At 44.1% G+C, this 22,915-nt stretch overlaps 1 protein-coding gene across 1 annotated transcript in view; it reads left to right on the forward strand.

The window, feature by feature from the left end:
* Window positions 1-136: 136 nt before the first annotated feature.
* The window catches only part of LMBR1L (limb development membrane protein 1 like), a 43,117-nt gene continuing 20,338 nt past the window's right edge, over window positions 137-22,915 (forward strand). Inside the window, exons 1-3 of the mRNA XM_081939812.1 lie at window positions 137-541; window positions 16,982-17,066; window positions 21,472-21,502. Coding sequence (XP_081795938.1) covers window positions 470-541; window positions 16,982-17,066; window positions 21,472-21,502 — 188 coding nt within the window. The 5' untranslated portion in view covers window positions 137-469. The remainder of the gene's footprint in view (window positions 542-16,981; window positions 17,067-21,471; window positions 21,503-22,915) is intronic.

Genomic DNA, 22,915 nt, shown 5'->3' on the forward strand with positions numbered 1-22,915 from the left:
CCAACCACTTGAGGATGTTACTCCGCCGCGGACAACACTGGGCGGTAACAATAATGAACGTCCAGCTCAGCCTATGGACTCAGCTTTGGTTTCCCGAGACAGCCAATGAAAAGCCGCAGGTGAAGCCCTTATCTAGCCAATCGGCTCTTTTCCTCCGGAGGGGATGTGGGAAGTATAAGCTCTACCTTTTCCTTTCCATCGTCATTAAGCTCATCACTGCAACACCGGAGGTTCGTTGTGTCAGGCGATGCTTCGGTGCCTTTAACGATGCAACGCGGAACTTCCTCCGGGCCGGGTGGACTTGTATTGTGACGCGGGTTGAGTGTTGCAACGTTCTAGATTCTACAATCTGAACAGGAGGAGGAAGAGTGTTTGGTTCGTGGTGGCGGCTACGCTGGGGTTGTAGAAGCCCCGTCCCCTGCTTCCCCCGCTGCCAGCCCTGCAAACTTTCAGCCATGCTGACCAAAGGATGAATTTAGGGGATCACGACCTGCTGTCTGCGCGGGAGCAGTTATTCCACGAGAGGGTCCGCGAGTGTATTGTGAGTACGCTGGTTGTTAACTATAACGCGAATTGGAGTGTCCCCCCCCCCCCGGTTTTTTCCATGAACTAGAATTTTAGCCTCGTTATTCCCAGTCGTTATTGTAATCCAACACCTTTGAAAAAGGGGAAGGTTTTGTATATCCCCCCCCCCCCCCGTTAATAAAGACAAAGAAAAAATAGACTAGGTTAGCTACGGGGATGACGGTTTTGACAAGGAGAGTGGAAGCACTAAGGAAAAATAGAGACCGGGAATTTAGCGCTGAAGAGCAGTGAATGTCATCAGCCCTCTTGATTGGTAAAATTTGCATTCTTCTGTGCTCTTTTATCCAAAGTAATTGAAGAGGAATTAGGAAAAAAAGCAAGCTATAGTTGAAAATGAACTGGAGTTGCTTGTTGCCAAAGACAAAAGCCAATCTGTGTGTTTACAACTTGGTGCCCTCCAGATACAGTTATTTTGGACTGCACACATTGGCTATGTTTATGCATTCAATCATGGTTGCCAAAACCAAAAAGCCATATAACTTATTAATCTATTGTGTGAATCAAGTCATTGTGTTGCACCATTATGCCTTTTTTGGCTAAGCTTGTAGTGTGAATATTAATCTTGGTTTAATGTTTAGCATTAAGTTTCTTACTAGATGCCAATTTGGGGAAAACTTTTTTAAGAGTTGTTGTTCTGTTGTTCAGCCTTTCTTCAAGGACTTGGCAATAAGTTCATTTGCTAATAATGAAAAGAGTTATTAAAATATATAATTATGTGGCTTTTTCTAGCTCGTATTGCACAAACTTTTGTCTCTCTTTAAATTATTATTTTTTCCCTATTTCGTACTGTTTTCAGTTGGAAGGAAGGCAACCAGAGCCAGTTTGGTCTAGTGGTGAAGATAACAGGCTAGTGGCAAAGAACCAGGCCTGAGTTCTAGTCCTGCTTTAGGCATGAAAACTGGCTGGGTAACTTTGGGCCAGTCACACATACACACACACACAGCCCAATTCACCTCACAGGGTTGTTGTGGGGAAAATAGGAAGCTGTGTTGGAAATGTCCTCCACCCTTGAGTTATGTGCACCTGGGAATGAAATGATGAAGAGGACTCTGGAATGTTCCATCCCTCCTCTGGGCCACATAACTTTGGCCTTTACAGGAAGGAGGTGGTCTGGCAGTTTTTAGAAATGAATTATCTGGAATAGACGGTTTGGATTTCTGAGCTAAACAGGCTTGTTCCAGGTTTGAGCCATATCCAAAATGCCACAAGTCCTATTTGGCTCAACAGATTAACTTCCAGACAACTAGCAGAGCTTTTCCAAAATGGCAGAACCAGCCCAGTTCTTAGGAATGAGAGAGCAGGACGTATCCACCTCTTTCTTTCTGGCAGAAGCTTTTTAAAAAGAAGATAGGAAAATAAGATGGAGAGGGGTTGAAGGAAAGATACAGCTGGGAAAGAGAGAAACCTTGCTTACAATCTGGAAATACGAAATTCTAGGGGGGAAGCAACTCCTCCATTCCTCCCACTCTTCAGTGGCAGTTTAGTGAAATAATGTTTATCCGCAGTATGATAGCAATGAAGTATATGAAGTAACAGATATGTTAAGAAAGTTAATAGTGATTGGACTCAGGTACGGAAGCCTTGGAAGTTGAGGAAGATTTTGGGGCTAGGACTTTTGAGCTTTAGATTTTTAAAAGTAAATGCAATATTTTTGTGTCATCCAAGTGCATGAGATGCTTCATTAAAATGTATACAAGTCTAGTGAGACTTTTGCCTTGGGGAGCTCATTGTCTTGCTTTATATTTTCAAATCTGTTAGATGTACATATTACTGTTGAAAGTCCTAGCTCTTCATAAGCAATTTCAGTTTAATTCTGCTTGCTTCATAAATGTCATTCGAAATTAAGAAATTTGTAATGCCCACAGGGTTGAAATAAGTAATTATGAAGTTTTGAATAAAAATTCATTCAAATGTTTAAATACCTGTTGTCAGGTAGTTCTCAAAAGCAGAAAAATTCTGGCTTGTATGTATATTAATGTGACTTATTAAAGTCATCCATTGCTTCATTTCAAACTATGTTGATTTTACACAGACTGCATGGTATGTGGCTTTCTAGAAAAAACAGCAGCTTCATATTTGTGCCTGCTAAAGCAGAGTTTCTGGGCTACTTACTGGGGATTATTGCTATTCTGTTAAAATAATGACGAGCTGAACAAAGGCAAGTTTTTTCTTGCCTGCCTTTCCCAATTATGAGATACTTCCTCCTCTACTGCCCACTTAGCTGTCTACCTACAAAGCACATTATGGTTTCATGCACCATCCTGTGTTTAACTTCCATGAAAGCTTGAGTGTAGAATTTTGACTTAGGGCAGCAATGGCGAACCTTTTTTGGCTCACGTGCCATAAGTGGGGGGAGCTCAGGGGGGTCGTGTGTGGGCGTGCCGCACCCATAATGCAATGCGCGACCCCCCAATGCGAATGCATGCACTACAGCCACTCCCCCCCATTTTTACATGCTTTTTTCGCCCTCCCCAGGCTCCAGAGGCTTTATAGGAGCCTGGGGAGGGCGAAAACAGCCTCCCCCACCCCCCCAGACGCCCTCCGGAGGGAAGCCTCCGGACGGTCCCTGAAGCCTTCGGAGCACTCAAAACGACCCTCTGAGCAAACAGGAAGTGACTTCCGGTTTGCTCGGAGGATCGTTTTGAGCGCTCCGAAGGCTTCAGGGACCGTCCGGAGGCTTCTCTGATGCCTTTGGAGCGCTCAAAACGACCCTCCGAGCAAACCAGAAGTCACTTCTGGTTTGCTCGGTGGATCATTTTCAGCTCTCCGAAGGCGTCAGGAAAGCTCATGAAGCCCCTGGAGGGCCTCGGGGGCGGGGGGGGAGGCTCTTTTCACCCTCCCCAGACTCCTATAAAACCTCTGGAGCCTGAGGAGGGCGAAAAATGGCTTTAAAAAAGGGTGAAGTCAGCTGGCCAGCGTGCGCATGCGCTCTGGCCAGCTGACAGGGCAGCGCCTCCCGTGCCCTGACAAATGGCTCCGCGTGCCACCGGTTCGCCATCACTGACTTAGGGTGTTGTGAGAACCCAGCCCATTGTGATTTATTAAGCAATTTATTCAGTTTACTGTTATTTTTTCCTTCTTGATCAAATGTCATGTTTATGGACAAGAGCATCCACTGGTACATGCAGAGAACTCTATTTTGATATAAAACGTCCAAGCAGTTAAGTTAGATTTCAGAGAGAGAGGTCCATTGCATCTTTATTTGGGGGTATTTTTCTGTCTAGAACAACCATTCTCAAAGCTCAGCATGAGCTAAACAAGTTGTGAGAACCTTGGCAACTTTGATTGGGAGGCGGGGAATGGGGGAAATTAGCTTTCCCAGCGTGGCTTTCTGTGCCAAAGGTTAGTCCAGAGTTCCATCTCTGTAATCAACACTTAGTAGGCATTAGCAGTTGTATGTCTATGTGTCTGCCTAGCAGGCAATATATAGTACTTGGAGTTATGCAAGACAAGCATTTAGTCCTCAGTGCCCAGTTGGCATGCATAATGAGTTTTCTGGGTATTATGTTACCTTCAGAGAAATATTAAATCACTGGCACATATGACAAGGGAGCACTGAGAAGTTAAGAACAGAAAGCCCCCTCTTAATCAAGTTCCACCTGGTCCAGTACCTTTTTTTCAAGATCAAGTACTGTAAATGATTCTGAGAATCACATATAATTCTGTGGTGTTTATCACTTCCCTTGTTATTGCCAGTTCACCCAGCAATGATACTCAGTACTACCCCTTCTGATCCTGGAACTCTTTACTATCCTGACTAATGAAATTCATAGAGTGACACTCCATGCCTAATCTAGTTTCTGAAAATCATGTTCTTTGGTAGCCATTATTTGGCTTGTGGAATTTAATTCCATTAATAATGCATCGTATAAAGCCATATAAAGTTATCTGCCAGCTGACTTCGCTGGTCCTGAGATCATTATTTTGGAAAGAAAAGAGAAACTTTTTACAAATAATCCATCATGTAATGTTTTTATTGGCTAGGTGGATACACTGTGCTAAATTATGATTTTTTAAAATTTGTAGCTTGTTTTAAAGGAATAGTTATAATTAGTTTGAAAAGGCACATTAAGCAAAAGAATAAGGTTTATAAACTGAAGGGGCTAAAACTTAAGACACTCTACTAAGACCAAAAACCACATAACCGACAAACAGACATGGCTTATTTGGATGTGTGGATCTTGCCATCTTTGTCATATAAACTGAAGAAATCTGCAGAGGTGCTTTTTGCAATAGGGGAAAATGTGCCAATTTGTAGATGATTTTGGTGAAATTGAGCATCTAGAACTGAATACTGTGGCTAGCAACTTTTCTACTTTCTATAGTCTGGCTATTGCTAGATAGGAACTTCTTATTTTAATCAAGAAACGTTCAGTTCTGCTAACCTAAACACATTACCTTTATTAAGACTCCTGTTCTTTTCGGAGGCTGATCCGTGGCAGATAGCATCTTTTACAAAAATGATTAAAATAATCTACAGTGTACGGGAATTGCAGACCAGCCCATAGCCCATAACAAAATGTTTAATATTTTACATATTAAATTTAATTCTTTAAAATAGACATTAGCTAGTAATAGAGACATTTCTTTAGCTAGCGTCACCCCAAACTTGGTAGATTAAGTTGTTACAATCATTTGAGTGTCAAATATGTTCTAATTTGTAAAATTTATGTTCCGGTTTTTTATTTTCCCTCTTTGCTGAGAAATACAAACCAATAGATATAACATTATTTGAAATTTGTACATAGTTGAGGTATTCTATTTTATTCGTGCTGATTATTACAAAGTATTGTTCAACCATGATAACTCTGCAGTCTGCTGAGTAAGAGTTCTTATTATATCAGATTTGGTACTAAAGTTCACTGTGACAGTTATGCTGATTGATTCATTCATTCGTTTCAAAGAAAGCCTGGTAACTGAATTGCAAAAGATATCCGCCTGATTTGAAAGAATGCAGAGTTAAGCTCGGAAGTCCAAGTCCAGTATTGTAATTAATTTAGACTGTGAAAGCATACCTTGCTACATTCATCTCCCTCCATCCTGCCCACAGGCATAATACTTAATCTGATTGAATAAAACCATGTGAAAGAGAATTTAAGGTCTGCAGCATAGCTTATTGGCTTTGTCCATATCACAACTTCTTTCTCAAAGTCCTCCAGATGTGTTAGATTACAGCTCCCGTCATCACCTATCAGCTTTGCTATTAAGTGATAAGGTAGGAATTAATAAAAATAATAGTCTAATGTATCTGAAGGAGCACCACCATTGGAGAATCCTCCTCTCAATCTGAGATTGGCTTTGACCCTATAAATGTTCTGAAATTCATTGTGGAGCTCTGCAGTTCCAAGTATTTGAAGGCTGTTCTGACACTCATCTGACCTATAGTGTTAGTATAGTCCAGGGGTCAACAACCTTAAACTCTCAAAGAGCCATTTGGACCTGCTTCCCACAGAAAACACCGGGTGCCACAAATAACCGGAAGCCCCCTGTTCAATTCTGGAGCTGACCGGAAGTTGGCTCCCCCCACCATAGTGTCTGCTGCTAGTGCGGCGTCCTTTTTCCTGTACCTGCCGTAACCGAAAGCCCTATCAATTGTGGAGCCGACTGGAAAACCCACCCTTTGCCATTGAGTCTTCTCCTGGCGCACTGTGCTTCTCCCTCCCCCCCCCCAAACCGGAAGCTCCTCTCAAAATTGTGGCGCCGACTGGTGACAGGGAGCCACAGCAGAGGGATGAAAGAGCCACATGTGGCTCCAGAGCCACGGGTTGCTGACCCTGGTATAGTCCCATTATACTAACATTCAAAAGAGATTGAATGTATTTACGTACCATGGTAGACAGTTGTTTTATTATTGAATAAACCATGTTGGTTGGATTTAGACAACTTATTAAGCCAAAGCAAAGCATCTCATTATTATTTAACACTGGAATAGAATTAAAATATTTTTGGTCTACTTTGTTGTAGGAGTTAAAGGGCTGGCTTGGGAACCATGAGAATGTGAGTTCTAGTCCTGCCTTAGGCATGAAAGCCGGCTGGGTGACTTTGGGCCAGTCATTCTTTCTCAATCAAACCCCCTCACAGGGTTGTTGTTGTGGGGGAAGTAGGGGGAGGAAGGAGTTTTCTGTAACTTCACTGGCCTTGAGTTATTTATAGAAATAAAGATGAGATAAACATCTAATAAATGTAAGTAAATACCCTATTTTTGGAGTATAAGATGCACCAAGATTTTGAAGAGGCAAATTAAAAAAAAAAGTTTTTGCACTCTGCAGACCTCCCAAAAATGACCCTTTTGGTCAAAAAAAGGGCATGCATAGCTTTCAGAAGGCTGGTAGAGTTCTCCGGGGGGGGGGGGGGATGAGCAAGAAATGGCCCGTTTTTCACGAAAACGGGCCCGTTTTTTATCAAAAAAAGGGCATGCGTAGCCTTTAGGAGGCTTATAGAGTACTCCTGGGGGCTGGGCGGGGGAGGGCAAAAACGAGCAACAAATGGTTCATTTTTCGCTCATTTCTGCCCTTCCTAACCTCCAGGAGCTCTCTGGAAGCCTCCTAAAGGCTATGCACGTCCATTTTGGTGAAGGGGACGGGGTTTCGGGATGCCAAAAATGCTGTATTCAGTGTATATGACGCACCCAGATTTTCACCCTCTTTTTTGAGAGAAAAAGGTGCGTCTTATACTCCGAAAAATACGGTAAATAAAAGCTCTTGCTGTTGTTGTTTCCAAGGGAATAATACCCATGGAATTCGTATGTTGGAATAATTTTGATCGATGCTATCTATATGAACAAAGTTGCTTATATTGGAAGTCTTTGGAAAAGACAGAAACATGTAGAAAAAACGTATCACCAATTAAACACACTTGCCAACAAGTGTTTTGAAAACCAAAATCTTAACCTCTGAAAGAGAGGGAAGAACTTTGTTATTGTCTCTTCCATGCCAGGGAGATTCCGTGATGCTTGTTTACTGTCTAGTTAGATTCTCCATCCTTCCATGTTCTAATTTGCAGTTAATTAGAAGTGCCATGCTGGGACGCTTTATTTAGCTGGGCCTTGCTTGGCCTAGATTTCAGGGCAACAGGCCTACTTTCTCATGCCAGCTTGTTCTAATTTCATAGCACAAAAGAACTAGGCCAAGAGCAATCCTAACAGATGGGGATTTGCATGAGGAAACCTGATCTAAACAATGGAGCTGTAATGCTGTAAATGCCTTTGCAAATCGGAATTGGTGGTGGAGAAACCAATTTGCAAATTGATGCACTTGCTGCAGAATTGGGGGAATATTCTTGCCATCCAGAGATGAGATAAAACACTTGAAGCTTTTTGAGTATAGCTGCCTTTGTTTAGGTCCAAGCCCAAAGACATCATAGTGAAATCCAATCATCTCCAATAATTGATTTGCTCACACCTAATGGATAGAAGGGACACGGTGGCTCAGTGGCTAAGACATTGAGCGTGTTGATCAGAAAGGTCAGCAGTTCGGCAGTACAAATCCCTAGTGCTGTGTAACGGAGTGAGCTCCCGTCACTTGTCCCTGCTTCTGCCAACCTAGCAGTTTGAAAGCATGTAAAATTGCAAGTAGAAAAATAGGAACCACCTTTAGTGGGAAGGTAACTGTGTTCTGTGCACCTTTGGCATGTAGTTATGCCGTCCATATGACCATGGAGACGTCTTCGGACAGCGCTGACTCTTCGGTTTTGAAATGGAGATGAGCACCACCCCCTAGAGTCGGGAACGACTAGCACATATGTGCGAGGGGAACCTTTACCTTAATGGACAAAATCTTGCAAGGCTAAATAAAGCTATCACCTCCTGAGAGATTCTATAGGGTGTGGCTACCCTAAACCTCTTCCTTCTTTCCCCATCCAGTTTGGGATTGTGCAATCTCTTAAATTGGGCTTTTGTATGGAATGTGTTGCCTTGCCTCTGCCTTGCGAAGCCTTAGTGCTCATCCCAGGATTCCCCCCTCCCCCCTTCTCCAGCTGCACATTCCATCACAGTTTTGAGCACTTGAATTATGTGCTCTTGGTAAGGATTGGGGATAGTCAATTCATATGTTGGAGCAGCATGAGGAAGAGATATCGAAAGGTGCTTTGTTTGCATTATTTTTGCAAAACTCAGTCCCTTCATGTGAGCCTTGAAGCTTGTCTTAGAAGCGAGCTACATCCACAGCATTCAAATCCACTTGAATTTTTGAAAACGTCTTTGTCTATGGAAAACTTTGCTCCTGATCCAGTGCCTGCACTCTGATGCAGAATGTTTTTCTCAACCTTCAAAGTGCTTCTCACTCCCCCTCTTTCATGTTTGTTCCTTCTCTGGGCAAATAATCCTATATTCTCTTCTGAGCAAATATCACTAAAGGTCCAAGTTCTGTTTAAGTGGAATCTTGGAACTGCGGTTCACTCAAGGGAACAGCGAGACAAATTGGTTGCAGGACTCTGGTTTCTCTCCGCTGACAGCATGAGGCAGTTGTTATCTGCTTCCTCCCCAATCCAAATTGGCCCAATTCCCAGAAGAAACTCCTTGCCTCAACAAAAGACAACGTGGAGCACTAACTCTGGACTTTCCGTGTCTGGTTCTTTGCTTCTGCTTGCGTAATGTTTGTACCTGTCATGATAACCTCTGGTCGTTTTTGTAAGGAGAACTGGAAACCGGATAGCAGGGTTGCTAGGCACACCTGGCACAAGGATGAGGCTCCCGCAGCTGCAGGATTCTAGTGGAGTCAGTTTGGGAAGAAGCTGGCATTGCCATCTTCTCCTGGGCCCTCGGCTATCATACGCTACAGGTAATGCCCCCTCCTTTGAAAGAACTTGGCAGTTGGTTTAGCAGCCTGAAGTATAGAGTAGGGCAGCAATGGCGAACCTTTTTTGGCTCGTGTGCCACAAGTGGGGGGAGCGCAGGGGGGTCATGCGCGGGCGTACCGTACCCATAATGCAATGTGCGACCTCCCCCAGTGCGCATGCACGCACAACAGGCGCGACCCCCCATTTTTACATGCTTTTTTCACCCTCCCCAGGCTTCAGAGGCTTTATAGGAGCCTGGGGAGGGCGAAAAGAGCCTCCCCCGCCTCCCCGGAGGCCCTCCCTGATGCCTTCGGGGCGTTTAAAACGACCCTACGGTTTGCTCGGAGGGTCGTTTTAAGCGTTCCGAAGGCTTCAATGAAGCCTCCGGAGGGCCTCCGGGGGGGGCGGGGGGGCTCTTCTCTCCCTCCCCAGGCTCCTATAAAGCCTCTGAAACCTGGGGAGGGCGAAAAAATGGCTTTTAAAAACTGTGAACTCAGCTGGCCAGCTGACAGGGCAGCGCCTCGCGTGCCCTGACAAATGGCTCCGCGTGCCACCTGTGGCACGCATGCCATAGGTTCACCATCACTGGAGTAGGGTGTGAGCCCTGTCTCTGTTCACACATCACATAGGTTGTCCTTGATCAACCATCCATTCCAAATGCGTTCAGTTTATGTATTTATATATACCCACATGTAAGCCTATTTGCACATAAGCCAACCCTCAAATGCTCACCAAAATGCCATGAAAAATGCACCATCTGTGGGTAAATCGACATGCATTAAAGTGTCTCCTTATTCATGAATGGGCTTATATAGGGAAATATGGATGCTCTGGAAAAGAATTCCCATACATTCCTATGGATTAGCCCATCCTCACATAAACCAAACCTGTTTTTTGGGAGCATTTGGGCACCAAAAATTCTTGGCTTATCCACGAGTATATATGGCATATTATGTAAATGCAAGCAGTATGCAAAGCCACAAATCATAGCTTACAAATTACCGCATTTTTCAGAGTATAAGACGCACTGGAGTATAAGACGCACCAAGGTTTTGAAGAGGCATTTTTTTTAAAAAAAATAGGTAGGTAGGTAGAGGAATAGACAGGGAGAGAATGAGAGAGAAATATATTAGATAGGTAGGGAGAGAGAGTAGTTAGGTAGGTAGGTAGATAAAGGGATAGAGAGAGAGAAATAGAGAGAGAGAGAGAAATACAGTAGGTAGGTAGGGAGAGAGAGTGTGTAGGTAGGTAGGTAGGCAGGTAGAGGGATAGAGAGGGAGAAATAGAGATAGAGAGAAATACAGTAGATACGTAGGTGTTTCTGCTGGTACAGCATTGATCAATGTAATTCTCATCAATCAGTTAAAGAACTTTCGAAAAGGAAAAAAGAAGTTTTTGCACTCTGCAAACCGCCCCAAAAACGGCCCATTTTTCACAAAAACAGGCCTGTTTTTTTTCCAAAAAAAGGCATGAATAGCCTGGGGGGGGGCTTGCACAGTGCTCCGGGGGGGGGATGGGCAAAAAAGGGCCGTTTTTCAGAAAAATGGGTCCGTTTTTTGTCAAAAAAATTGCATGCATAGCCTTATGGAGGCTTATAGAGTGCTGCTAGAGGCTGGGGGGGGGGGCAAAAATGGCCGGTTTTTGCTCATTTCTGCCCTCCCTGGCCCCCAGGAGCTCTCTGAAAGCCTTCTACAGGCTCTGCATGGCCATTTTGGTGAAGCGGGCGGGGCTTTGGGAGGCAGAAAATGCTGTATTCGGTGTATAAGACGCACCCAGATTTTCAGCCTCTTTTTTGAGGAAAAAAGGTGTATCTTATACTCTGAAAAATACGGTACACACTGTACTTTGGACATAGGTTTATTTAAAAAAAATCATAAATAAGCTCTCAGAATTTTTTGTAACTATATTTGTATCACACACTCAAAGGCATCAGTGATGTAAAATTAAATGATTTGATCTTGAGTCACAGTTATTTTCCTTTCTAATGTCTGTGGAACAAAATGAGGACTGTGAGCCAAAAATGTTGCCCTCCAGCTGGCCGGGAGAGATGTATACTTCTGAGATACCCCAGCTGAACAATTAAAAAAATTCTTGTGGTACATAAAAGGAAATAAAATAAATGTCTAGCACCTCCTCCATAATTTAGTACAGAATTCTTCAACCTTTTCCGGCTTTGTGGACTGGCGGGGGGGCGGGGGGCATCGTTTTGCACGAGTGGCCAGCAAGCGTGTGTGCACGTAGGTTCATTCACATGAGTGGCAGGCAAGTGCGACCGCCGCTCACACAAATGGATTCACGCACACTACAGAAGTGGGGATACGCACACAGTCGCCCGCCACTTCCACAGCTCAGTTCAGAACAGCTCACTGCCCAGTAGTGATATGCAGCCTGGGGGTTGGGGACCTCTAATATAGTACATATATTTTCAAGGAGGCGCACACACACACACACACACACACACACACACACACACACACACCACATATTAGGGAAATTATACAAAGGATGCATTGGAGGTTTTTCTGAACATGTTGCCCTGTAGTTGTGAAAATGATATTTTGCAATTACTGTACGCCTTTTACCAAACGGGTATGCATGTTGGTGTATTGCTGTCAGGGCAATGGCAGACTGTGGATGCCTGGTTTGCAGTTGAACCAATATGTGCAGGAGGAGACACATCCAAGCAGTGAACTTTTAAAATTTACGACAAGAATAAAATAGATAATGATTGCTTTGAACCCAGGACCCATAAAATGGAGTGAAAGAAGCGCTCCCATCAATGGGAACATCAGAGGTCCAGGATGATTCATTTCTTTTTTAAAAAAAAACACCAGCAATATACTGGAGCAGAATCAAAGTGATTACAGGCAGTCCTTGACTTACGACCACAATTGAGCCCAAAATTTCTGTTGCTAAGCGAAACAGTCGTTAAATGAGTTTTGCTGCATTTTATGACCTTTCTTGCCACAGTTGTTAAGTGAATCACCGCAGTTGTTAAGTTAGTAACATGATGGTTAAATGAATCTGGCTTCCCCGATTGACTTTGCTTGTCAGAAGGTCGTAAAAGATGACCCTGGGACCTTGGGACGCATCATAAATATGAGTCAAATGCCAAGCATCTGAATTTTGGTCACATGACTACGGTCGCAAGTGTGAAAAGCTGCCATAAGTCACTTTTTTCAGTGGAACTTCAAACGGTCACTAAACGGAGGGGTTGTAATTCGAGGGCTACCTGTACACTGTGAGATAAATCAGATCCCGAACCAGCCGAAGACATTCTGAAAGGCACAATACTTAACGCTCCCATTGAAGATTACTTCATCAATTGTGACTAAGCAAACCGGGGGGGGGGGGGGGGAGATAGCATAGCGTGTGAGCCAGCCTATGATTTAGGGATCATGATGCTGATTACAAGGATTAGCTCAGCAATTAGTTAGACACGCCTGTCACAGTCTCCAGCTTTTGGAGTCTGTCTCTCTTCCAGGGGTTTGAAGCACTCCAAGTTTCTTGATGAGTGGTCTATGCAGCACTCAGCTTCCTCTCGTAATAAAGCTCGGAATGTGTTTACATTCAAGGTAAAGGTTCCCCTCGCACGTATGTGCTAGTCGTTCCCGACTCTAGGGGGCGGTGCTCATCTCTGTTTCAAAGCCGAAGAGCCAGCACTGTCTGAAGACGTCTCCGTAGTCATGTGGCCGGCATGACTAAATGCCAAAGGTGCACGGAACTCTGTTACCTTCCCACCAAAGGTGGTCCCTATTTATTCTACTTGCATTTTTTACATCCTTTCAAACTGCTAGGTTGGCAGAAGCAGGGACAAGTAACGGGAGCTCATTCCATTACGCGGCACTAGGGATTCAAACCGCCAAACTGCTGACATTTCTGACCGAAAAGCTCAGCGTCTTAGCCCCTAAACCACTGTGTCCCTGCTGTGTTTACATTAAAGTAGCCCAAAAGGGAAGCCTTTTAAGAAAGGCTGCCTGCTCTCCTTGGCTAAGGGCTACTTTAATCTGGTAATGAAGACATGAAATAAAAAGCTGCCCAAGTCGCTTGGTTTGGAACCCCAGGATGCTTTTCTGTTTGAAGGTTAATTTTGGGGCATCAAAGAGGAGGTGAGGGGAAAAAAACCACTCCTTCCTGTCTGGCTGCATAGCACTCTGCTAGGTCATCTCTCAGGCGGCAACTCCAAAGCACATCATGCTTACAGGATGCCAGCTGGCGTGGAACAATTTTGTTTTGCTCTTCTGCTTCCCTTTTGGGTGAGAAGAGGCTGTAACACCACAAGCTCTTCCTCCTTCCTCTCTCCACACCGAACAGGGCAATAGGAATGGGAGCGGTATAAAATCAAAGTCACGGCTTCCTGCTTTCAAAAAGAATAAATAAATGCTTGCCTGCATTTCTTTTCTCCCAGCCTTGGGTGGGACCCTCTTCCCCTGCTTTCAAATGTCTGCATTTCTCTATTTTTTTATTAAAGTTTTGAAAAGAAGGTTAAAAAAAGAACTAATGTGAGGTAAAGAAAGAAAAAAAATGCAGGGACGCGGTGTCTCAGTGGCTAAGACGCTGAGTTTGTTCATCAGACAGGTTGGCAGTTTGGTGGTTTGAATCCCTAGTGCGGCGTAATGGAGTGAGCTCCCATTGCTTGTCCCAGCTTCTGCCAACCTAGCAGTTCAAAAGCACATAAAAATGCAAGTAGAAAAATAGGGACCACCTTTGGTGGGAAGGTAACAGCGTTCCGTGCGCCTTTGGCGTTTAATCATTCCGGCCACATGACCACAGAGACGTCTTTGGACAGCGTTGGCTCTTCGGCTTTGTAATGGAGATGAGCACCGCCCCCCAGAATCGGGAATGACTAACACTTAGGTGCGGGGGAAACCTTTACCTTTAAAGGAAAAAAAAATGAAAACATAAAATGAAAAAAAATAGAAGCAGCTTCCATTTTTTTTTGCAGCAAATATAACTCCAATGGGGTCCTTGGCGCTATCTCAGTTTGATTGTTTTTTGCAGTCATTTCATTACCCAAACTAGGTAACGGTATCATCATTATAAAGCTCAGAGAGCCCTAAGGATCTCACAGTTCAACCCTGAACTACAAATATTCTCTTATAAATATAACCAAATTTTTTACAATACAAAAAAAATACATTTTTTTTCCTAATCATCAAAGCTATAAACCTTGAGTATTTTTTTTCTGTTTCATGCAAAAAGTCTATAAGGGATTTCTGATGAGCAATAAACGTAGATATTGTCTTTTCCCTACCTAACCAAGGAAATTAGTTTGGCCTTTTTTGCAAGCTTCATCATTTACAGTATAATTCAATATTTCTAAAGACTGGATCCTTGTTTCTGATGTAAAGCTAAGATACCTCATATTTGTGGTCATCTTTCTTACTGTTGACTTTTCTTGAAAGGGATTGGTTACCTTTTGGTAGCAGTCTCCTTTTGTTTATAACTTCAATTCTTTGATATGGTTAATCAGGGATGGGCAAATATTCTAGAATAGATTCTGTGAGAAAATCCAGCTCTATTGGCTATTACGGTGGGGGGATTTTGGAAATCCATCGTATCTGGATAGCACCAGATTGAAAAAGGATAGTGTGCAACCTTTGTCACATTTTAAAATAGGTTTGTAGTATAAGGTGGGCTAAGAGCCTGTGGCATTTAATCATCCTGATCACAGAGGGTTGCTTTCTTTCTTGAAGAACAAAACTTTGGAACGTAAGAATGCAAAAAATGACCCTTTAAATGAAACCTGGTATGTTTTCACGAGCACCACGTGAATGTCCTTGGGCAGCCTAGTAAACCTGTCATGTGGCAGATGAAACATCCATGTTTACTTTTTATATAACTAGTACTTGTTGGGGCTGGAGAGCAATTTAATGCTCATTCCACCCAAAATAGCTGGAGGATTATTTTGCAATTTTTATTTGCTTAGCGCTCTGACCATTCAATTTTCAGATTTAGGTTTCTTTTGTTTACATAGCTTCACTGATGGGATCATCTTTTCGTGCTTAGTTTTGTTGTTTTAACTTCTGAATCTTGTTCTCAGAAATGCGCTTATTTGGGAGGGTATGTTTTCCATTTTATGTGAAGTTACTAGAGGAAACAACGTGGCTTCAACTGAAATAATGTCTGGACAGGGAAAACCCAAATTTTTCACTCTCAAATCTTTTAATCGGAGGTGCATTTATTTTTAAAAAGTACTGCTTTGCTTTCTTCCCATAGTTGTGATATTCCAAGTATTTTAGGATGAGCTGGCAATGGAGTAGCTAAGATGCAGAATAAAGAATCAGAGGTATAGGAGTCCAACTAGATCAGTGTTTCTCAACCTTGGCGACTTTAAGTCCTGTGGACTTCAACTCCCAGAATTCCCACAGGACTTAAAGTCACCAAGGTTGAGAAACACTGGACTAGATGAAGAAAGGATGAAACTTGCTGATCCACTCTTCCTCCCACTTCACTTTTCCGTTCACTCCTTCTTTCAGTTGTAAGCTTGACTTGGGGGGGATGGGATGATTTCAAAGCCTCCTTTAGAAACTGGCGTTTTCAACACTTCCCTGAAACAGTTTCTCTGTTGCAATTATCCTCTCTTGTCACATGCGTGATATCATTCCCTCAGTCATAAATGTGGTTTCCTGGGTTTTCCAGTTTTGGCGCTCTTCAAACCTATCCCATTATTGCTGCCTACTGTACCGACATCTTTGCTTTATGTGTCTTTGAACCCAGTCTAGATCTGGTATGTAAGCACGCAGGCTGCAATTGCAGGAAAAGGCTGACAATTTCCTGCTTTAATGTTTCCTCTCTTTGTTTTGCTCTCTCCAGCTCTTAAATAACACCCCTTCCCAGGTATTGTTAAAACATATGTTAGGGAATCCAGATAAAATTAGAGGAAGAAATGTGGCTTTTCTCAAACCTGCTGGCTGCTTGTACTGTGTTTCCCCGAAAATAAGACAGGGTCTTATTTTCTTTTGACCCCCGAAATAAGCACGTGGCCTTATTTTCGGGGAGGTTTATTATTTTTGAGGTGCAGGAGGCCCCTTAACTTTGGCCCGCGGATCAGCTGATCCAGAGAGGGGCGGAAGTTCTGTCTCTGTTTCTGGCACGCTCTTGCCAGCCCTAGCGTCCCTGGGCCTGCCGCTCTTTTTGCGACCGCCACTAAGAGAAGGGGCGGCATAGCTAGGGTTTGCGGTAGTGGCCTCCGCGAGGCCGTTTCACATGGATGGCAGGTGCATGTCGGGCACGAGGGACATGTTCCCCCCCTTTCCCTCCATTAAATGGTGGGGACCGGCTGCGCATGCATTTAAATATTTTAGGGGAGGGCTTAGTTTAGCGCACGCGCTCAAAAGCCCAATTGTGTTTATTATCCGTGGAGGTCTTATTTTCAGGGAAACAGGGTAGTCTGAAGAAATTTCACAACGAAATGTTGATAAAGGAAAGCATTGAATATAGTGATGGCAATGGAATGGTTTTGCTCAGTAACAGGATAGAGAAGATGTTCCTTCAGTTTCCCAAATTGTGTTCCATTTGCCCTGGATGAAGTTGGTTGCATATCAAGAGTCACTGGGAAGAGGTGAGGATGACTCATTGACCAGCATCTCGTAACCAGTTTTTCTTTCTCCTCCCACAGATCTGCATCCTTCTTTTTGGCAGTCTCTACATCCTGTGCTACTTCATCTTAACCTACTTCAAAAGGCACACAGACTTCACTACAGGTAACTGGGTAGGCAGGCAAATCAAGGTCATTTCTCCCTTACCTGAATGGGCAGATTTCAGTGCCAAGAATTCTCAGCAAAGGCCAGACCTACTGGAGAGCCAAAACTCATCCATCTAGGAGGTATCTAGGCTTGGGAAAGCTGTTCTAGGTACATGGTTTCAGAAGGCATATTTATTCATTTGTTATATTCCCAATTTTGTTTGTTAGATGCCTTTTCTTCAGGAGTGTAAGTTTTTCTCATTTTTCCCAAGAGCAACAAACCCATGATGTGGGCTGGGTTGAGAGAGAGGGACTGGCCCAAAATCACCCAGGGAGTTGAAGATAGACAGGAACCTGAGTCTCCCCTTTGTCCTTCCCAGCCTTCAACCACTATACTATACCACCACTGAAGTTGTGGAAGCCATGCAGGACATGGCTTTTTAGAGCTTAGGAGGAGAATGAAACTAGCAGTTTCCCTTGATTTTAAGATTTCCAAAATATGTGTCCTGCTCAATTATGACAAATCAGCAGAGTTCACATTGCACGAAATGCGCTTGTCTAATCCTGGATTTGCTGAACAGCCCACAACTTAAACTCACCACGGTCGAAACATTACAGTGGCCGAGTTCACATGCAGTATTACATTATGTCAGTGGTGAAATTCATTTTTTTTTACTACCGGTTATGTGGGCGTGGCTTGGTAGATGTTGTGTGGCTTGGTGGGTGTGGCTTGGTGGGCCTGACGGGGGAAGGATACTGTTAAATCTCCATTCCCATCCCACTCTGGGGCCAGACAGAGGTAGCATTTGCCGGTTCTCCAAACTACTCAAAATTTCCGCTACTGGTTCTCCAGAACCTGTCAGAACCTGCTGGATTTCACCCCTGCATTATGTCCAAATGAGGCAAATTGCTTGATGACTTAGTGTGTGGGAATCCAGCCTTCAGTTACGCATGTGTTCAACGTGAACTCTGCTGCAACAAAGCAAACATCTCTGCTGCAACATTTGCATTGGCAAAGGTTTGACCTTTATAGGCAAACCTCCCCCAAACCTCGATGAATGCCAGAAAATCGTTGGCTGGATTATTAATTCTACAATTCCCAGATCAGTCCCAGGTCAGCACTATCATAGCTGCAATTCTGATATATCCAGAAGGGCATCAGATTGAGGAAGGTTGTACTGTCATAAGTCTTGAATGCTTCTGTAACAGTCCAATTAATAAATTAAGTTGTTCCCTTCTAGCAGAGAGCAACTTATTTGCTTGATCATTAACATCTCTGTCAGCCAGGGTGAAACTTGATGGACTTCCATAACGTTTTTCAACTGCCTTGTATGAGCCTCAGAACATCTTATGTCAAACTTGCAACTAAGCCAGCTGATTTTTAGCAGGATTGGCAAATGTCCCTTTTGCAACCACTTGGAGTCTGTAAATTGTTCACAAAACAATGGGCAGGTGTACTCTGTGGGCTCCCTCTGGTTAGCTCCCTCCGGCTTCAACTCTTGCATAACTTTTAAGCAGAATGCCTGCAAATGAAGCTTGCGGAGACAATACACCCTCTCTGCCCCAAATGGAAAGATTTCTTCCCCAGAGTTCTCCTGCTTTGCAACAGCCCTGAGGTCTCTACTCCCAGTCCCTGTAGAAGGGCTTTTTTGTCTTTTAAATTGAAGTTTGTTTATGCTGCTGCTAGTTTAGTTGCCTTGACAGCCGTTGACCTAGGGAATTTAGCTCTTTTTCCAGCTTAGCAATTTTCCAACTGCTGGGCTTGTAGTTTGATGCTGACACTTATTGGGCAAATAGGGAATATGAGGAAACGGTGGCTACTTTTAAGATCAGTTTGCAGAGACATTCTGGTTTTGCTCCTTTACTGTACAAAACATGCATCCTAGGGAAATGCCTACAGCATAGGGATTCCCACAAAACCTTCCTTGTGCTACTCTAACCCTACACAATTGGACATCAGATTCATAAGGAAATTTTTATGTGTGCAGTTCTAACCACCCAGTCTGTTGTCCTATGGCTGGAGAGAGGCACCATTCACCACTGTTCCCTTAGGATACAGTATACAGAATGCAACTCCTGTATATTCTACTTCGTATTCTGAATTCCAAGGAAACCACCTTCTCTGAGGAGGGTTGGATTTATCTGCAGATGGGGGAGGAGCAGAAAAGCTGTATCCATCTCTTTGTGATAGTGAAGACAAGAGTACCAGAAACTTCTCTCTAAATAGAGTTTTCCCCCTAATTGAATTGAACAGTAGATTCTGTCATCCCTGGTCAACCAGCCTGTTCAGATTGATTGGATGAGTTTTTGTCTTCAGCTGCATATTTTATAGTTGATTATGGTGGACAAGAAGTAACCTCTACTAATCCTGGAGAATTCCTCACCTAGCCAACTTTCTTCTGTGTTTCCACTGTATTTATACTGTAGATCAGCGGTCACCAACTGGGGGACTGTGGACCACTGGTGGTCCGTGAGAAAATTTTGGTGGTCCGCAGAAAATTATTTATATTTTTTATATTGCACTAAATCAGGGGGTCCTCAAACTACGGATCTTGGGCCGGATACGCGCAACATTTGTGTTGCTGCAGAGGAATCTCCCCCTTCGGGGTCTTTTTTGTGCGGGTCGGAGGAGGGCAGAAATTCTGACTTGGGGTCTGCTTCAGCCTCCTGGTGTGGGGCTTTGGGTGAAGGCTGGAGGGAAGTGCTGGTGGTGGTGAAGAGCCGGAGGGCCTTGTTCCAGTGGGACTGCATCATGGCTTGGAACTGGCTGACCATCTCAGCCTGCTAAACCTCCAGGAGCCGGTACTCCCACAAGTCTTCCCTCTGCTTGGAAAGCCTATGCTTGTAGCCCTCAGTGAGGTGCTCCTGCTCTGCCTCCTTCTCAATCAGATCCAATTTGAACTGAGCTGTTTTGCCAACTTTTTCTCACGGTGGCTGCTTAGCTCCAACAACTGCTTCCTGTTGGGGCCCTAAGGAGCCCTGGGCGGGTAGGCGAGGAGTGGCTGGCAGAAGAGGGGCGAGTAGAGGCTGGCGAGGCATCCCTCGATGTGAGTGACATTGAATTGGCCACACCCATCCAGTCAGATGACCACTTAGCCACACCCACCCACGCAGTCATTAGGCAGATTATATTAGTGGTCTGCAGAATTTAAAATTATGAATGAGGTCCGAAAGGTTGGGGACCCCTGCTGTAGATTACATTTTGCCCTTCCATAAAGTCATGGTTTTGCAATGAGCTAGGGCAGTAATGGCAAACCTTTTGTGACTCGCGTACCAAAAGCGGGGGGAGCGTGGGGCGTGCCACACCCATAATGCTATGCGCATGACCAGCGCCCCCCCCCCATTTTTGTGTGCTTTTTTCACTCTTCCCAGGCTCTAAAGGCTTTGTAGGAGCCTGGGAAGGGCAAAAACAGCCTCCCCCACCCCCCCAGAGGCCCTCTGGAGGCTTCAGGAGCTTCCCTGAAGCTTCCAGAGCGCGAAAAACCAGCCCTATGGGCAAACCGGAAGTTCGGGAACGGAATTCCGGTTTGCTCGTAGAGCCAGTTTTAGCACTCCGGAACCTTCAGGAGGCTTCCCTGAAGGCTCCGGAGGGCAAAAAACGACCCCATGAGCAAAACGGAAGTGACTTCTGGTTTGTCTGTAGGGCCGTTTTTCATCCTCCAGAGCCTTCAGTGGCCTTCCGGAGGCTTCCCTGAAGGCTCTGGAGGGCAAAAAACGATTCTACGAGCAACCCGGATGTGACTTCCGATTTGCTCGAAGGGTCATTTTTTGCCCTCCGGAGCCTTCAAGGAAGCCTCCAGAAGGTTCCTGAACACTCCGAAGGGCTAAAACCACCCCTACGAGCAACCTGGAAGTTACTTCCGGTTTGCTTGTAGGGTCGTTTTTTGCCCTCCGGAGCCTTCAGGGAAGCCTCCTGAAGGCTCCAGAGGGCTAAAACTGGCCCTATGAGCAAACCAGAAGTACGTTCCTGAACTTCCGGTTTGCCCCAGGGCCGTTTTTCACGCTCTGGAAGCTTCAGGGAAGCTCCTGAAGCCTCCGGAGGGCGAAAAATGGCCTCAAAAGAAGGCCGAAGTCAGCTGACAGGGCAACGCCTCGTGTGCCCGGACAAATGTCTCCGCGTGCCACCAGCAGGTCTAATACAAAATGTTCTATCACCAACATGGAATATACTAAATGCAATCTTTACACTTCCTGTTAGGAATCATGTATGTTGCAATTAAAAGTTTGTCACTGGATGACACAAATTCAGATCTCTACTCCCCCATGGCAGTGGGCGATCATAGGAGAAGCTTAGAGTGATGACTAGTCTACTTCAGTAGACTGGCAAAATGAACTATAGATGTTACTTTGGGTTCTTTGGCAGAAAAGTAGTTTGAGCACTTAAGTTTAGTAACAGTAATAATATTTTTTTTTCCTATTCTTAGTTGATGAAGATGCTGCAGTCAATCGGATTGCGTAAGTTCCCTTTTTTTCTCCTCTTAAGATATTCATAACTTCCCTTTCCCCTTCCTTCTTCCCAGTTCCATGTTTTCCTTTTTATCATTTTAGGACTATTTTTTTTTTAAAAAAATGAAATGTCCAATCAAAATCTGCATCTGATGTGGATTTCCCTATCCCTCTCTTTGTATAATTTGGGACACCATTCAAGGTATTTTTGGAATATGGCCCAGGTAAACGAATATGAGGTGGAATTTTGCATTTCTCTTACATCTGGGCATTAATCGTAGAGAATGTATTATAGGCAGCCCTTCAGGCTTTTAAGAATCCCTGTCCTCTTCAGACATTATTCTTCAGTCGTTTGATAGTAAGATGGGCAGCATATACATTTAATAAATTAAAAAAAAATAGAAAAAGCATTCTTTTGCATATGTTTATATAAAAATAAAGCATCAATTCAATTCAAACCTTTATTGTCAAAGAACAACATGTGTACAATGAGATTGGCTGAGCCTCCTTTCATACACACCCACACCCACACCCATACCCACAACACAACTCACAGTGAAAGACAAAAAAATTGCTATCCTGCTAACAAACACCCAGGCTTGTTGTATCATGTGAACTTATTGCACGTCGCGCTGGCCCTGCAAGTCCATGCATGCTTATTCAGATTCATATTCATAAGGCATTCACCTGGCATGTTAAGCATACCGCATTATCTTACTTCCCCATTAGAGGTTGCTTCTCATCCAGAAAGTTAGGTTTCAGCTGCCCACTCTCACTTGGGATAAATTAAAATTTGAAAGCCTTATTTATGACTTCAGGCTTCCCTTAAGTGGAACTGCTCTAAATTTTGATAAGACTCAAGTGAAAGAATTGATCCAATAAAAGTGTGTGTGTATGTGTGTGTGTGTGAGAGGAGGGGGGGAAGAGAGGGTGGGAGACCCTCATCAAACTAACTTCTTTGCTTCCTGTGTGTGGTGAACAAAGCTGCTCTTTCCTTGTCATGCTCAAGAGTCTTAACCTTCCCATCCTTTGAACATGGCGGACCAAGGAGATAATGTCTTTTTCCAGTAGACTCAAGGGAGGGGCCACACGTGGGATATTCCGAAAATCTGATTGGTCCAAAGACTGAGGGAAATTTCTTTTAACCACCTCTTTTCCCTGTTGGCTCCCAGTTCCTCTCAGTCTTTGGTCCAAACAACTGCTTTGGTTCCCAGTATTTCATTGATAAAATTAGGTAAATTTTATATTTCTACCGATTCGATCCATTGGACATTCTAAATTCCAAAAACAGCTGCTGCCTTGCAGGGACAGTGTCCTCCGTCCTGCAGCGCATCGAGGGAGAGCTAATTGGCTTTCCGCTCTCGTGGCACTGGGAGCTCCGACCGATTCCCGGAACTGCGGGGGTGTCGGGCTCCTTATAGC

The sequence above is a fragment of the Natrix helvetica genome, assembly GCF_964273705.1.
Source record: "Natrix helvetica genome assembly, chromosome: 1".
NCBI lineage: Eukaryota > Metazoa > Chordata > Lepidosauria > Squamata > Natricidae > Natrix > Natrix helvetica.